We start from the raw sequence: 17,927 nt of genomic DNA on the forward strand, positions 1-17,927 counted from the left end.
AGCTAAATATTTTATTACTAAATAATAATAAAAAATTAATAATAACTTGGAGAATAACATATTTAAAATATGATCACAATTTAAGAGAGAAAAATAATCTCAATTTGAAAAGATAAAATAAAGTTAATATATGCATACAAGAGAGATGTAAACTACAAAAAGCAATAAACACATCAATGCACAACTTAGATATAATTTACAAGAGGCATTTGATGTATCGAAAGATTCGACAGAGTCCACACAAGAATTTGGTTGTATTAATCTTATATTAAAATTTGTAAAATATGTAAGTAATTGTGCTAATTCTGTCTTATTTATCAATAATTATTTTATTATTTGATTTGAAAGAAAAAAATTCTTATAAAAAAACTTTTAAATTGTACAATTTCAAAATTAAAAATAATTATTGAATTGTACAATTCAGAAATCAAAAAATTAAATGAGTTTCAAATTATGTAATCTGAAAAAAAAAATATAATCTGAAAGTAGTTTTTTAGTTTTAAAATACAAAATTTAAGGACAAAATATACTAAGTTTTTTTATGGAGTGAAATAAAATTTAAGGGGGTGGGTGGATGAAGAAATAGTTAGGGGCCAGATATAAAAAGGCCCAAAAACCAAATAATGGACCTAGGCCCATTTCTTATTTCTTTTATCTTTTTCTTCCTGTAATTTCATAATTTGAACATATACTTTCCTCCATATATTTTTTATATTTCAGTTGAAATACATTTTTTTTTATATTTTATACTGTACGTTCTGAAATACAAAATACAAAATAGATTTCAGACAAAATACAAATATATATTAGATTATGTAATTTATAATATACTTCTTATATTTTGCATTACATATTTCAAAATAAAAAAAATTGTTCTTTAAATAATATATTATAAAATATTAAATAAAAAATATATTCTACAATATCAAATTTATATTACAGATTATCTAATTTAAAATAAAATTTTTTATTGGATTGTATTATAAAATTATGAAAATGAAGGAAGAAATTGTTATTTATCTTTCGCTTTTATATTTTTTAAAAGTTATTTCATGTTAGCATTTACCGAGAGACTTACCTAACATATTAGCTCATTAGTGATTCAATTTGATAGAAGCGTGGATAATTCTAGAAAAGATATTTGGCATTTTTTATATATTATTTTATCCTTTACATACCTATTAAAAAAATAGGGAACACGAATGGAAATTTAAGGATTTTCTTTTTCTTGAAATCAAAACAAAAATTAAAATATGTATACAAAATATAAAATGTAAAACACAAATAGCAAGACCAAGACCCATGATAGGGATGCTTCATGTGCCCAGGGCTCTGTTTTTTTTTTTTATAACATCATCATTCACGTGGAGGTATACATTGGTGGGGTTGATTGCGGCTGGGTTGAATTTGGGGTTCACCCCCAAACCTTCTTCTGTATCCCAATAATTACTCTTTTGACTTTATGTTTTTTGACCTCTAAACCAACTTCATCGCTTCTTTTTCTTCTTGCTTCTCCTTCTCCATCCTTTCCTCTCCCTCCTGTCCCTTCGGTGAAGGCCTCGTCTTCCTCATCGCCTCTTCCACCCGCTTCCCCACCCTCTCCATGGGCCTCCCCCAACCCTCAATTATGTGATTATGTGATTTTTTTCATAAGGATACTGTAGTAATTTGTCACATTTATCCTTCAAATCTCTTCAAAAAAAAGAGAAATCCATTTATTTACTAATCCTGCAGTTATTCGCTTTTCCATTGTTGTCTTTCCCCTAAAGCGAACGAGTGTTTCTCCCCTTATTCATCGCTCTCTATTCTGCTTCTACAATCTTTCTTCGCATGAGAACAGACCCTTAAAGTGTGGCTGGTTCGAGTGATATATATGTTTTTTTTAGGGTCTCATATCTCTTGGGATGGTCTTGGTGATATATATATATATATATATATATATATATATATATATATATATATATATATATAAATCTAATAATTATATTTTATAATAAAAAAATAAGAGAAACATTTAAAATATCATAATATTTGAGTCTCATATTTGTTACTCTTCATTAAAAAATATAACTTCTAATTCTGATTTATCGAAAGATATACTAGAAATATCAAGAATTTTATTGTCATCCAGTGAAAAGTTATTCCTAACAAGTTTCCTCTTTCTTGAATTTTGAGGAGTTTCTTGAGAAAAGAAGAAGATTATTATTGACAAATACTAAATTTTATGTCCTTAAGAAAGAACATGAAGATTACAATAAAACAATAATTATATCATTATGGAAGAAAACAAAAAAAATACTTTCTAATAAATTTGCAAATATTAATTAGTCATGAAAAACATACCTCGAGGCACCTTCAGCTACAAAAACTTTAATCTTGTATTTGGATGAAACATTTCAATAATGCTCAGAAATTGAAATGTTTTGTATTGAATTGTTGCATTTAAATTCCCTTCATTTTCTAAATAACTTGTTTGGATAAAGAAATTAAAATATATTACATTTCAATTTCTTGTTTGGAAAAAATAATTGAATTTCTTGTGAACTAAAATTTAATTTTAACAATATTTATTTTAGACTTAATTATGTTTTGAGTTCGTGATAAATTTGAAAACAGACTCGACGATCTAGATGGGTCGGGCTGACCCGACTACCCAACCGGATTGGTCCGACTCGACGAGCCAGACCGGCCGAGAAACCAAGACAGACTAGGTCGGTCCAGTGATCCAAACAAGCCCGACTAATTTATATTGTTGGACTGACCCGACTCGACTAGGTTGTTGGGTTGGTCATGCACATCTAGGTCGTCAGGCACGTATAGGTCTTTAATGATCTCAATGCCATCTTAATGATCTTGATGATCCTTCCAATAGGCAAGTTTTTGCTTAAGTTAAAGATTCTCGCTTAAGCTAAAATAACATATTTTCACCTTATTCTCAATATTCAAAGACTAGAACCATAAACCACTGAAATTCACATGCACTCATTAGTTCAACAAAACATAACACAAATATTCCAGCAATTCAACTTATCAAATTATAACATATAAGACGAATGTACTTTCATAAAAAAAAATAGCTTCACTCACCTCAAATGTAGACCAAGATCCCAAGATGATTTTTGAGCTATAAAACCTTAATTCAACCTAAAGGAGCCAAAACCTAAAAATAAATTAAAGATTTAAGACTGATGATGATCAAAGTAGAAATCAACATCCCAAAACTAAAAAATGACGGAGAATAAATTTTTAACTTACACGAGGAAAGAAAATGTTCTGATTGGTTTCAAAGAGGATTCTACCATAAACCCAAATGTAACATCTAATTTAAAAAAGAATAAAAATCAAAAGAGAAGGAAGGAGAAGGAATCTAGAGTTGAGAGAAGATGCATGAGAGAAATCAGGTTCTATTTTCTTTTCTTTGTAGAGTCTGAAAAGCTTGATTTGGTTTCTTTTAGTAAAACATGTTTTAAAATAAAATAGTTTCACATCTATAAACATGTCTTCATATTTCTAACACGAAAAATCCTTTTTGCATGTCTAACATGTTAGAGAATAAGTCAAAAGACTTTTACGTTGTTTTAGTTCTGTTAGTTTGTTGTAACTGACAGAACCTTTTTTCTTTGTCAGTTCTATTACACTAGTTGCTGTATAAAAGTTGCTTTGGTCAACCTTTTGTTGTTGACGTGAATATACACTATCATTCAGTTTTCTTCTCTTTGTTACCTAAATTCTATATGGTATCTAGAGCATTGACGATCCTAGGGAATTCTTGAAAGTTGTGGAGCATCAATCGGTGATATCTGGAGAAGTGTGTTATACTCAAACGTGTTATTGGGTCCAACGCTGATCGTGAAACTCTGATGGCAGGGTTAGGAGGGATAATGCAAGGAGCCTTGTCGGTATTTGATGGCAAATTCTTCGATGACTGGAAGATTAAAATGCAAGCGATCTTTGGCTACCAAGACGTTGCAGAGGTAGTGTTTGATGGATTGTCGGAGTTGGGGACGAAAGCCACTAATGAGGAGAAAAGAAACTACAAAGGGCTTCAGAAACTTGATAGTAAGGCGCGTTTTCTTCTTTACTAGTGTGTCAACTCGAAGGTTTTTAATCGGATTTCAAAGGCTGAAACAGCCAAAGAAGTCTGGGATATCTTGGTTAAAACCTATGGAGATGGGGATAAGAATAAGAGGGTGAAGATGCAGACATTACGATGGCAGTTTGAGTGTATGACCATGGAAGAAAGTGATACTGTGGCAGAGTATTTCGATAAAGTGCAGGAGCATGTTAATGCTATGCGAGCGTGTAAAGATAAAGTCTCAAACCAGTATGTTGCTGATAAGATCTTGCAAACTCTACCACCAAGATTCGATCATGTTGTGGTGGCCATAGAGGAAACTCGCGATCTGGAGACCATGGAGTTAGAAGAATTGCAGCATTCATTGGAGGCTCATGAACATCGTATAAATGAGCGCAAACAGTTTCAAGAACAAGTTTTACAGGCGCGGTCTCAGAACAAAGTAAAGGGAAAAGGTGTTAGGCAGTCTCACAAAAAGAAGGTTAACCATAAAGACTCTCAAGAACAAAGAGGGAGAAACTCAAGCGACTCTGATAATCAAAGTCATGTTACTGATCAAGAAAAGGAGTGGAAGTTCGATAAACGCAAAGTCAGATGCTATAATTGCCAGAAGCTTGGTCACTTCGCGAAAGAATGCTGGCACAGGGATGGAGCCAAGATGAAACAGAAGAACCAAGCTAATCTAGCACAAGATGAGTCGTCTGATTCAGAGACCGTGATGCTTATGGCGAAAACCAAAACAGATGATGCAGAGGGTGTCTCCTGGTACCTAGACTCAGGTTGTTCAACACATATGACTGGAAGAAAGGAATGGTTTGTGAAGATGCAAGAAGTAGCCCATGGAAAGATAAGGTTTGCAGATGATAGAAGCCTTACTGCGGAGGGGTCTGGCAGGGTCGTGTTGCGTGATAGTAATGGCAGGGAAGTTGTCATTGAGGAGGTACTTTATGTACCTGGCTTAAGGACCAATTTACTCAGCCTTGGTCAGTTGTTACAGAAGGTATTCATGATGAAAATGGAAGATAATAGCCTGAGTGTTTTTGACCAACACAATAGATTGACTATTAAGGTAATGCTTTCCCAAAATAGGACATTTTGTGTTGTCATGAATGCTGTAAACCATAAGTGTTTTTCGTTGACAGAGAGCAAAGCAGAATGGTTGTGGCACATGCAGTTTGGTCATTTGAACTTTAAAGATTTATCCCGGTTAAGCAAAAGTTCAATGGTTAATGGATTGCCACAAGTAAAGATTCCTGAGACAGTATGTCGAGAGTGTATTCAATGCAAACAAACCAAGGGCAGCTTCAAGAAATACTTGCCACAGAAAACGAATAGCAAACTAGAGATAGTATATTCAAATGTGTGTGGACCTATGCAAATTGAGACCCCTGGTGGTAGCCGATACTTTGCTTTGTTCATTGATGATTTGACAAGGAAAGCATGGACATTTCTAATCAAGCAAAAGAGTGAAGTGCTTGATGTGTTCAAAAGATTTAAGGCTATGGTTGAAAGGCAATGTGGTGAAAAGATTAAGCTCTTGAGAACAAATGGAGGAGGTGAATATACTTCTGTAGAGTTTGAGAGATTCTGTGACATTGAGGGCATAATTCATGAAACCACACCTCCCTATACTCCCGAACACAATGGTACAGCAGAGAGGAAAAATATGACCCTGTTAAATATGGTGCGATGTATGTTAAAAGTAAGTGTCTTCCTAAGTCATTGTGGGGAGAGGCGGTAATGACAACCACTTACATCCTCAACAGATCACCCACCAAGAGGTTGAAAGATGTCACTCCAGAAGAGGCATGGACTGGTCATAAACCAAATGTTGAACACTTGAGAATATTTGGTTCAGTTTGCTACAAACATGTACCAAACCAGTTGCGAAAGAAGTTAGAAGATAAAGGAATGTCATTTGTGATGATTGGCTATCATCTTACTGGAGGTTACAAGTTGTTTGATCTCAAAACAGGCAAAGCCACCGTGAGCAGAGATGTAGTGGTGGATGAAACTGCAATCGCTGATGCAAGTGAAAGCCAACATGAAGAGTCAAGAATTTTTATTGATGAAGTCGTGGATCCAGAAAGGAAATCTGATTCTGATGAAAGTGACACTAGTGTGAGGAGATCATCCAGAGACTCTCAGTTACCATCTCGATTGAGAGATTATGATCTCTCTTATGAAGCCATCACCATTGCTGAAGGGAATTTTGTACACTACGCACTTATAGTCGAGGTAGAACCCATTAACTTTGAACAGGTTGTGGGCGATAAGAAGTGGAGAAAGGCAATGGAAGAAGAAATTGATTCCATTGAAAGGAATCAAACGTGGGAGCTAACAGAACTCCCTGTTGGGAAGAAGCCAATAACACTAAAGTGGGTTTATAAGTCCAAAATAAATCCACAAGGGGAAGTTGTGAAGCATAAAGCCAGGCTAATGGCAAAAGGGTTCCTGCAACAAGCTGGAATAGACTATGGAGAGGTGTTTGCTTTAGTGGCCAGAATTGAAACAATTAGGTTGGTAATTTCAATTGCTGCACAATTTCGCTGGACTTTACATCTGATGTAAAGTCTGCCTTCTTGAATAGCAAACTTGAGGAGGAGGTGTATGTGGTACAACCACAAGGTTTTGAGGTTGATAATCACAAAGACAAGGTGTACAGGTTGAGAAAGGCACTTTACGGTCTCAAGTAGGCCCCAAGAGCCTGGAATCAGAGAATTGATGGTTTTATGGGTCGTTTGGGCTTTGAAAAGTGCACTTCTGAACATGGGGTTTATGTCAAAGAAAGAAACAAGGATGGGAAAACTGGAAAATTAATAGTATGTCTGTATGTAGATGATCTCTTGGTCACAGGCAGCAGTGAAAAGTTGATAGCAGAGTTCAAAGCTGAAATGATAAGTGAATTTGAGATGAGTGATTTGGGAAGACTAAGCTATTTTCTTGGAATAAAGTTCTCAGAAAACGAATATGGGATAGTCATGCACCAGTCACGCTATGCACAGGAAATTCTGAGAAAGTTTGATATGCACAAGAGTAATCCAGCCATTACACCAGCAGAAGTGGGACTGCGGCTGGAAAAGGAACCAGAAGAAGCTATGGTTGATCCTACTGAGTTTAGGAAGATAGTAGGAAGCTTGAGGTATATATGTTGCACTAGACCTGATTTGTGCTTCAGTGTGAGACTGATTAGCCGATACATGCAAAGTCCAAGGCAATCTCATCTCAATGCAACAAAAAGGATCATGCGTTATCTCCAGGGAACTTGTGATTTTGGCATTCTTATTCCTAAAGGCAACCCAGATACTGATATGAAGGTGACTGCATACTCATATGCAGATTGGTGTGGGGATAAAGATGATAGAAAGAGTACAGTCGGGTCCATCTTCTTCCTTGGGAAATCACCAATTTCGTGGAGATCATCAAAGGAGCAAGTGGTTGCGTTGTCTTCCTGCGAAGCCGAATATGTTGCTGCTTGTGAGGCAACATGTCAGGCAGTTTGGTGGAACTCATTGATAGAGGAGTTGAAGGTGAGGCTACTGGAAAAAATAAATCTATTTGTTGACAATAAATCTGCCATTGATCTTGCAAATCACCCTGCTTCTCATGGTAGGAGCAAACACATAGAGACAAAGTACCATTTTATACGTGACCAAGTGAGCAAGAAGAAGGTGGAGATAGCACACTGCAGATCAGAGATGCAGTTGTCTGACATTCTAACAAAGGCCCTCAAGCGTGAACATTTTAAAGAACTGCGAAGATTGATTGGAGTTATAAATGTAAATGAGTTTTTGACTTAGGGAGGAGTGTTAGAGAATAAGTCAAAAGACTTTTACGCTGTTTTAGTTCTGTTAGTTTGTTGTAACTGACATAACCTTTTTTCTTTGTCAGTTCTGTTACATTAGTTGCTGTATAAAAGCTGCTTTGGTCAGCCTTTTATTGTTGACGTGAATATACACTGCCATTCAGTTTTCTTCTCTCTGTCACCTAAATTCTATATAACATACAAAATTTCGTATATTTATTTAATTATTATTTTTTTCATTTTTTCTATATTATAATGTTATTTTAATAACCATTTTTAATAATCATTTTATTAGAATATTTATTTTATGAATTCAATAGTTCACTATAAAAAAAATTAATACTATTCAGGAAAGAATATAATAACGCTGGCTATTCATTGAGTAAAATTACCGTGGGTGCCAAAACTATAAAGTAATATTTTTTTAAAAGGAAACTATAAACCAATCTTAAAAATACAAAAGAAAAATAGAAAATTATGAACTCAGAAGTTTTGTAGAGTATATTCCTCTTTATTCTCTCAATATTATTTTGCAGTTAATATTGTTATTGAATTTATTACTTTGACTTGAAAACAAAGCAAGAAATCAGTGTCCGAGTCAGTCCATACTATCACACCGTTGGATCTCAAGGCCCTTCCAATCGTACGGTGCCTATTTCTCCGATGCAGAACCGTTTGGGTGCAGCGTCATCTCCTTCCTCAGAACGAACCAAGCAGAGACAACCCTTCTTCCTTTAACTCACTTCTCTCTCCACAAAAAAAGAAAAAAGAAAATCAAACAAAACCCTAATTTCAAATTGAATTCTCTTTTGGCAAGGTTCATCTCCAAATCCAATCTCGTTCTGACCCAGATTGTTTTTCATCAGACCCTAATTCTCCACCTCCAAATTTGCGATCTTTCTGTGCCTCCAAATCATGGAGAAGGAGGAGAAAGAACCGGGCATTCAGAAAAGTGGAGGCGAAATCGAAGACGCCGAACCCATCGAGCTCGTTCTGTTTCAAGTGCCTGAGTGTTACGTCTACATAGTGAGTCTTCCGTCTTTCTCTTCGTAGGTTTGTCTCAAAATTCGATTTTGGGCAATGAGTTTTGAGAGGGATGTGATTTCAATTTACAACTTAATGGGGGTGTATAGATGATCAAGTTTGTGCTGATTAATAACTTAAGCTTATTTAGGAATTATGATGGCACTGAATCTTGCTTTAGTTTTTTTTTTTTTTTTTTTTTTAATTTAAAGTTGAATTTTCTGTGAATGGGTCGGTTGGAATTTGAAAATTCTCGTGGTGTAAAAGCTAATAATGATTTTCTACTATGTATGCAGATACCTCCAAGAAAGAGGGCAGCTTCATATAGGTTTGTGATCAACTGATGTGTGGTGCTTGTGATCTATTTAGTGAATCTTTGGCATTATTGATTGTCAATGTACTCTACCTTTGTAAAGTAGTGGTGTTATTCAGTGTGTTAGATCTGTTTTATCACTTTTGCTATGCTTTTAATTACTGTGTGTTTCATTGGCTTTGTTAATGTTCTTTCTGAAGAAATTGATTTTCTAATTTTGCAAGTTGGGTGACTTTTTTTTGCTGCACTGGAGTGTGCGATTACTGGATTTTTATATTAGTGAAATTCATTTCAGAGCTGATGAATGGGATGTCAACAAATGGGCATGGGAAGGGATATTGAAAGTCACTAGCAAGGGAGAAGAATGCATCATAAAACTTGAAGACAAGAACTCGGGTAAGACCACATCGAATCTGCTTCTAATAGAATGTACACTTTTTTCTTTAATTTTTTTTTTTAATTTTTTGATGAAATATATAACTAGGTGAATTATATGCTCGGGCATTTTTAAGAAATGGAGAGCCGCATCCGGTGGAACCTGTTATTGACAGCAGCAGGTGGTTTTCGTAGACTGTTGATAGTTTAAGCTGTTTGTTACCATAACTTTTTGCACTTCAGAACTACTTATACTTATATATTCTGCAGATACTTTGTTCTTCGCATTGAAGAGAACATAGGTGAGTCAAAATATCTGCATATTTCTGTGCTTCTTCTCTTAATCATCTTATTCTCTATGCGCTGGGTAGCAGGGTAGGACTTGTAAAGGAAGTGTATAGTATCGTATAATGTAAGTAACTGTTTTGAAGTAATTTGAAATGATAAATTAGTTTCTACTTCTCAGAAAATAGAATAAAAATTCAGCTTGCTATGCTATCAATGTATGTATCAGTAATCATCGTCATGATCAATTATTTTGTATTTTTGTTTGTAAAAGCTTTGAGAAGCTTGCAGCTTGCAAGCATTTTTGTTTTGTTTTAGACTGATATCGGAAACTAGATTTTTCTGTTCACCTTTTGGGTCTTATGTGGATAAACTTATCTATAGGTACTGACGATAAGAAAATAAAATAAATTAAACTTTTTCCCATAACATAAAATCAACTTGTGCATTTCAACTTCTATAACTTCTCTTGTTTAGCTTTTTCAAAAGCGAATTTTAACTTGTGGGAGAAGTTTAATTCAGTTTACTTTCTTATTTTCTTTTCTTCTCTTCTCTTATACGTGTTCACGGAAAAAATTATCCAAAATAAGGCCTATGTAGTCTGTTTTTGCACAAATTGTCTCTAAATTCACTGCATTGATTGTCTATAAATTCCAGTTAATGACATGACCTAGTGGTCAGAATCTTGCTTTATTGCACTGATTGTATTAAAATATCACAAAATTTAAGAGTAAGATTTGGCCGAGATCATAATCTTGGTAGTTGGCCTTTCATGCTAATTGGCTCTCACTATCTTTTACCATTTCTCATTCTCTTTTCAACAGCCATAGGTTCTAATTTTTGGTCCATTTAACCTCATCGCTACTTCCTCTCATGGTACTAAGCTTACTTCTGTTTAGCATATTACTAAATTTACTTTTGAGTACTTTAAGTACTGTACTAACTTTTTCTTGTTTGGACATTTCAAGTTGGAAAGACTGTTGACTGTTGACTTATGATCAGGCTTTATATAATGCATAGTTTTGTTTTGGTAGTTATGCTGCTCTCTCTTTCATATTAGAGACGAAGTTTGATCTTTATCACTTGAGAATCATGTAGGTGGTCGCCTCCGACATGCTTTTATTGGCATAGGATTCCGAGAAAGAACGGAGGCTTATGACTTCCAAGCTGCCTTACATGATCATATGAAGTATCCTCCATCAAATATATTTATTAGATTTATTATTTTTATTACATATATCTCGTGATCTCATCATCTGCAAAACTTGGCAGCCTTTAAACATTTTTTTTATTCATTCTGGCTTAGAGGACGGAGGTCATTTTTAACAAATAGAAAGCATGTCTCTTCCTAAATTTTTGAAAGATATCTTAATAAAAAGAAAACTGCTGAGGAAATGGAACAACATTACCAGCAAACTTCCTCAGTTGATTACAGTCTGAAAGAAGGAGAGACTCTTGTGCTGCAAATTAAGACCAATGTATGAAATTCTGCATTTTTCTCCTGTGAACGATGCCGTTTTCTTTTTTCAGCACATTATCTTTATTAATTCCTATCTTTTGCATGCAGAAATGTGACAGCAGTGTGAAGTCCAAGTTTTTTGAGCAGGGTCTGAACAAATCCCCAGAAGAAAGGAATGGAAAAAAAGAATCTCTAACTCTAACTAGTCCTAGGTTGTTACCACCTCCTCCAGCACCACCTTCACCTGTTGTCAGCCCGCAGAAGTCTCCGACAGACTCACCTACAAAACTCAGCCTTGATAAGACTTTTAGTGCTGATACTCCCAAAACGGTTAAAGATGACCCAGAACACCAGAATTCTCCTGAAGATCAAAGCACACAGGATGTACCAGATGATGATTTTGGCGATTTCCAAGCAGCAGGTTAAGCTGTCCATCATCGTGTGGCTTGAATTGGTGATGGTTAGGAAACATGCAAAATCGTTGATTCGTTGAACGTCTTCTTTATACCACAGACTTCTAATTCAGCTTGGAGATTCAATTATGTCCTTCCAGTCAGGAAGAAAGTAAATCCTACATAGCCTCCAACAAAACATCATTAAAGAATCAACCTATATATGCTTTGTTATCGGTGATTGTTTAGTTACTATGCGGGCTACTACTACTATGAGAGTTTTTCCTTCATCTTGAGTCACTTTATTTCTGTTTTGTGCTATGTTTATATCTCAGAGTTGGGATACCTCAATAGTTATTTGATGGTAGTACATCCTAAACTGAGTTCATAGCTTTGTTGATAGCATAATTTCTGTTATGATGAATGAATCAGATTGAGTGTTTATGAACGTTGATTTGTTCCTTATATGATAAAGAAAATGAAACCCAGGTAACAAGCTGTAGTGGTGTCAAGAATGTGAAAACTTGTTACAGGCCAGGGTAAATGGACACCAATATACTTTGTGGTTGCTGTACACCGAAGCTATATGCTTTATAATAGGACTTGAATCCTCTATTATTTATAACAATAGGAATGGAGAATAATGAAAATGATGAATTATTATTTATTCCATTCTATTACTTATCCGTTATTTTTCTCTAAATTTTGAGTGTACTTGATGGAATAAATAAAACTATTACTTTTACATCCCTAATTAATCTGTTTCATTTTTAAACAACGAAATCAAATCTTATCCTATTCTGTTATAAAATATCCAAACAATAAAGGGCTTTTCGGCCTAGAAGGATTTTTTTCCCCATTGAAGAATGAAAACAAGAAATTTGATTAAATAGAAAATAACTACTTAACAATCCAAGTGATACACATATAATAGGAGAAAAAGTTTTTTTTTTTCATTTATTATACTTTAAATATTCTTTCATCCGAACGACATTAATATTTTATCAAATATATTTTGATCATTGGAAAAAAAAAACATTGAGTAAGATATTTTCCCGAAATTTGCAGTGCTAGTTGAAATATTGGTAAACATATAAGAACAGATGTTTTATCCTTAAAAGTTCAGTAATTTAACAAACTTTGTTGTTAAATTTGCAGAAAGTCAACTTCGAAACTAGTTGCAGTATCTTCCCTTCTCTGAAAGAGGATAACTACTTATCTTTTTGTTTTTACACAATTTCCAAATCATGCCAATTTTGAAACAATAAATTCAATCTCCGACTACAATGTCCTTCGACCTTCGTAATGGAAAAATTCGCTTGCGAAAAGCTTGGATAAAACCACAACAAATGTTTGATATTTTTTTTTTACAATCTGAAACTCAGTACATTATATTGACAAGCCAATTCATGCACATAAACTTTTTTGATGCAATTGAAAAGCCAATTCGGTCATTTGTAAATTTGAAAATAATAACTTTTCGATAAATAAATGTTTTACCTTTTCTATATACACACACAAATAATCATATAAGAAAGTAAAAAAAACGACAAAGTAAACCAATAAAACAAAATAGTAGTACAAAAAGGTAACAGTTATGGTATGGTTGGTGAAAAAATGAAGCTGGGGTCCACTCAGATAAAGTGAACAACAATGATCAGAAGCTAACATAGGAATCGGAATCCACATGTCAATCTTAAGGCTCAGTGGAGCTGACCCTATTTACCTTCTCTCTCTCTCTCTCTCTCTCTTCACAGTGCTCTTCTTCTTGGTTGCAATTTCTCTTCAATTTTACTACTTTATCCTTCTCATGACTTCTTCAGTCACACGCTGATACTGCTCTTGTTTCTGTGCGCGTTACAACAAGTAAATACTCTTCTGGTTGCACTTTCTTGTTTTTGTCACCACCCTTTTATTTATTTCAGTAATATTTTAAATGGGTTATGTGTTCTAGTTACAAGTTGGGTTTTTGTTCACAAATTTTGCTAGTGATTGTTTTTGAGGGATAGCCCCTTTTTTGGTGGAGGAGAGGGTGTTCTGTTTCATTTTAACCGTTCCTTTGACATGTTTGTATTCTTTCCTTGTTTATGGTGATTTTTATCTGCTTAACTTTTCATTCTGTTTTGTTTAAGAGAAAATAGTTAATAGTAACGGATTTTCAAACAGTGAGATGTAATATGATTTTGCAGAATTATGAACGAGGCATAATGTTTATAGGATGCTAGTTTATTTTTACAGGTCGCGGTTGAGTTTGGCACTGTAAGGTAGGAACCAGTTGAATGATTATTCAATAAATGTGTTCTGAGATGGGATTTATCTACAATGCATTTTATGCTGTTATAATATTACTCTCTGATCAATGTACATTTAGTGAGGCTTTTCGCTGGGTTTTTTTTCCTTGATTTGTTTGCAGAAGATAATCAGGTTGAACGGCCTTCAAGTTCAATTTTTTGTATCCTCTCTCATATCGGACATACAGGGATAGCTCTAGTTACTGTTCCAGTTAGTGTATTGTGATGGCTATGGGTGTAAAATGCATAACATGGGTTGGTAACATGTTCCAGAAGTTTGAGGATATTTGTGTGGATGTGGACGACACAGTGTTTGAGGTATACCTTTGTCATTGTTTATCCTTAACCTTTGAATATGCATGTTCATAGTTTCAAATGAGGAATCTGGAAAGATTAATCTTAATTCTTCCACTGCAATTAGTAGAGTTGCAGCTTTTCATCTTTGATTTGTGTGTCCAAAGTGTTGTGCCTTTAGTGTTTGTTAGTTTAGTTGCCACATATATTATGAAACTGAGAGTTGAATCATGAGAGCCACTGTTATTGTTAAATTTGTTTGGTATTTATGGGAATCTGTGATAACTTTTCTGAATTTCTTTTGTGTATGATTTATAGGAAACTGTTAAGTACTTAGGGAATCATATGCAGACTGTTGGGGAAAGTGTTAAAAAGATCTGTTCAGAAGTCATGGAAGATTTACGTCCTCTACCTTGTGATTTGGATGAAACATCAGTCTCTGAGATGCATATAAATCAAAATTCTGATGCTGGTTTAGCTGAGAAGTCTTTTGAAGGTTCCAGGAATGTAACTGTAAATGATGGTATCAACCAAACAACCGATGACTCAAGGATCAGTGATGATGTTGATAATGATGTAATCCATGCCGAATCCTGTGATTCTAATGCTTTGTTTGTTGCAGCTTCAAGCTATTCTGTCAAAGGGTACAACAAATCAAACCTCGGTGGTGATGAACAAGATAAAAACATGCCTGCATCCAAGAGTGCCTGTGAAATCACTTCATCAGAAACAGATACACGCAATACATCACAATTATGTGAACTCTCCTGGATAAAAGAAAATCATGCAGACACTGTTTCAAAGCCAACTTTCTCTGAATCAGTTGCCATTGCCTCTTTAGCTGAATGTTGTAATGAAATTGAAAATACAAGTACTAGAGAAATCTCCGATGATCTAGAATGGGATGAATCAGCTGAAGAGAAAGAAAAGCATAGTAGTTCAAATTCGTGTGTCTTGTTTGTAGATTCATATGGTTAGTATTTGAGTCTCTTGGCTGAAGTTTCATTTTTTCCTGTTGATAACTTGTAGCTTCTGAGGATTAAGGATTAACTGTAACAATTGTATTATTTTTCTGGTAGGGGTCAGAACATATCAGCCTGACAATTATTCTCACCACACAATCACTGTATCTCATTCCATTAACTCATTCAGATCATTCTGATATACTTTCTTAGTTCAGGTGTCAATTCAGTCATGTGAAGTAGAAACATATGATTGGAATATTTTGTTCTTTTCAAAGTCTTCATTGGCATATAGATTCAGCAACTCTAAACCTGTTTGCAGTAGATTTTGTTTTCAAGTGTTGGACATATAAAAAAAAGTCTATGTAGAATCCCTATGTTAACATTCTCAAGGCACAGGAAATCATTCACTTTCATGATATTTTTTAGCTAATGTTAACTGACACATCTTATTATTTAAGAAATCACAGAAACATGGGATTTGGATGAACCAAAGATTGGTGGTACTGTTGCTGAGCAAGGCCATAAAACCGTGCAACAAGATGATGAATTGAAGCTTGTGGAAAGTTGTGTTATGGTTACTAGAGATGAAGTTCAATCAGTTCTCAATGCAGAGGGTAATCTAAGAACTAGCAAGGTACACATACTCCTCCTCTCTCTTTTCTTTGGAGCATATTAAAGCTCTAACATGTTTATTCCTTTTTCTCATGTTTGAAGAACAAGAAGAGACAACCCTTTTTGTTATCCAAGAAGGCTGCAAGGAGGCAAGAGTATGAAGAGCTTGCAATGTTGCATGGAAACAATGAAAAAGATGATTTTGCAGAGAGTTTATGTGCAACTTTACAGAATGATCACAAGAAACTACTACTTCCTGATATATCTGAGTCTGAGTGGGAGGTTCTCTAAATAAAAGGAATGATTAAGTTGTGTAGATACACGACCAACCCTACAAATATTTCATCCACTTCTTAGTCCTTATGAAGGAGATTGAGATGCTGTTCTATTGCATTCCCTACAATACCTAGTATGCTACCACAACTACTTTCCTATGATGTTTAATGTCCCATTTCCAAAATTCACACCACCACCCCACTTTGTTTTTCAGCTTCAAATAAAAAGTAACACAGAAAGAAGCCTTAGTTTGATCATTGAAATGTGAACCTCCACATAGAGTAGTTAAAGTAGCTTGGACCAGTTATATATGGAGCACTGAATGCAGCATATTGTTTTTCTCATTGAAAATGTTCTCTTGTTTCATTTCTAACTTCTCATACAGAATGTCTATATATCTGAATAGGATTTCATGTGCTTTTTCATTAATGGTGAATTTTCTGTTTCTTCTTTTCATTTTTCAACATGGTAGTTCGTTTTTCATTAATGGTGGTGCAAAAATAACCATGCCCTTTTGAATATTTTAATTAGAGATTTGTTTTTTAAGCCATTGTGAATGAAAAGTGAGATCTAGAGAGAGGTTAATCTGTTAAATGAGTTCCAGATATATAACTGAGTTTGTAAATTGAAAAAGTAGTGAAGATTAATTTGGTTGATGAAGATGTGGTGGTGTTTCCTGAATGGTTGTGTGGTACATATTGATTCCCTTGCTCCTCGGTAAAGAATTGTGTAATGGACTCTATCTGGTTCTTATAGGGCACATGTTCTTCATTTGAAAAGAAGGGAAATGAAAAGAAAACATTTTTATTAAGATATCATTTTATTTGATTTTTTATTAATTGTATTTTATTATTATTTTGCATTTTATAATTAAAAAATTAAAATTTGTAAAGCAAAATCTGCAGCCATGTATGATCAATTATGGGTCAATCATGGAGATTATGTTGTGTTTCAATTCACTCTCTTTTATTCATATGTCATGTTATCTTTATTCTCTTTCAAACCACTTCTTTATTTTTTTGACTTTAAACCTAATAAGAGGTTATCTATATAATTTGAGTTATCCGAACTAAAAATAAAAATCTTAAATTAGAGGATAAATTTAAAATTTTAAAGTTTATGGAGTATTTAGAGATGACAAATAAATTCATCGTCGTTGCCCTCGAACTCACCATGTTTTGACAGGAAATCCACACATTGATTAGGTATGGAAACTTTTCGACTTTTTCTTCAAGGTATAGGATGTACATATCCGCCATGTCCCCATCTCCATACCCGCCAAAATACCCATCATCGTCACGTTCCCGTTTAAATTATTAAAATATTTATAGTCAATTAAGTATATATATATATATATATTAATACACATTTTCTATTTTTTATTTCTTCTAATTGTTTGGTTTGTCATAATTCACATCTCTAATATATTTTTCATCTTCATAACATTTATGCAATTATGTTCAAATGATGTATGTCATTTAAATATTTTTTATGTCTCACATTTGAATATTGATTTTTTTTCATATTTTTTTATTTATTGTATATTTTCATTTCTTATGAGAACATTTAATTTAACACTTTTAAGTGTTGAATAACATAAATCTTTAATTTATTAGGTAATATAAAAATTTTATTTGCTTTACTTTATTATTATTAATTTTTGTTTGATTTGAAGAACTATTTTATTTTGCTAAAACAATTTTTCTTATTTCTTAATCATTGAGTATGTTGATATTTGAAAAGTTTTCTTAGATCTCTAGAG

At 33.9% G+C, this 17,927-nt stretch overlaps 2 protein-coding genes across 5 annotated transcripts; both read left to right on the forward strand.

Moving 5' to 3' along the window:
- Window positions 1-8,461: 8,461 nt before the first annotated feature.
- LOC114185416 (Adaptin ear-binding coat-associated protein 1 NECAP-1) lies at window positions 8,462-12,175 on the forward strand. Its single transcript, XM_028073129.2, has 8 exons — window positions 8,462-8,906; window positions 9,200-9,231; window positions 9,512-9,612; window positions 9,701-9,773; window positions 9,862-9,893; window positions 10,975-11,065; window positions 11,240-11,354; window positions 11,444-12,175. The coding sequence occupies exons 1-8, from the start codon at window positions 8,796-8,798 to the stop codon at window positions 11,759-11,761; spliced, it is 873 nt and encodes a 290-aa protein (XP_027928930.1). The 5' UTR covers window positions 8,462-8,795; the 3' UTR covers window positions 11,762-12,175.
- Window positions 12,176-13,403: 1,228 nt separating this feature from the next.
- LOC114185594 (uncharacterized) lies at window positions 13,404-16,531 on the forward strand. Of its 4 annotated transcripts, none has more exons than XM_085672909.1 (6): window positions 13,404-13,593; window positions 14,141-14,336; window positions 14,631-15,285; window positions 15,392-15,449; window positions 15,734-15,911; window positions 15,992-16,531. In XM_085672909.1, the coding sequence occupies exons 2-6, from the start codon at window positions 14,244-14,246 to the stop codon at window positions 16,178-16,180; spliced, it is 1,173 nt and encodes a 390-aa protein (XP_085529035.1). In that variant the 5' UTR covers window positions 13,404-13,593; window positions 14,141-14,243; the 3' UTR covers window positions 16,181-16,531. The 4 variants fall into 4 exon arrangements, with proteins under 4 accessions (XP_085529035.1, XP_027929223.2, XP_027929224.2 ...); XM_028073424.2 differs by lacking the exon at window positions 15,392-15,449 and having other exon boundaries at window positions 13,405-13,593; window positions 14,631-14,835; window positions 14,935-15,285; window positions 15,736-15,911; XM_028073422.2 differs by lacking the exon at window positions 15,392-15,449 and having other exon boundaries at window positions 15,736-15,911.
- The last annotated feature ends 1,396 nt before the right edge of the window (window positions 16,532-17,927 follow it).

Source organism: Vigna unguiculata, chromosome 5 (assembly GCF_037176805.1).
Source record: "Vigna unguiculata cultivar grain cowpea cultivar isolate G323 ecotype 2 chromosome 5, ASM3717680v1, whole genome shotgun sequence".
NCBI lineage: Eukaryota > Viridiplantae > Streptophyta > Magnoliopsida > Fabales > Fabaceae > Vigna > Vigna unguiculata.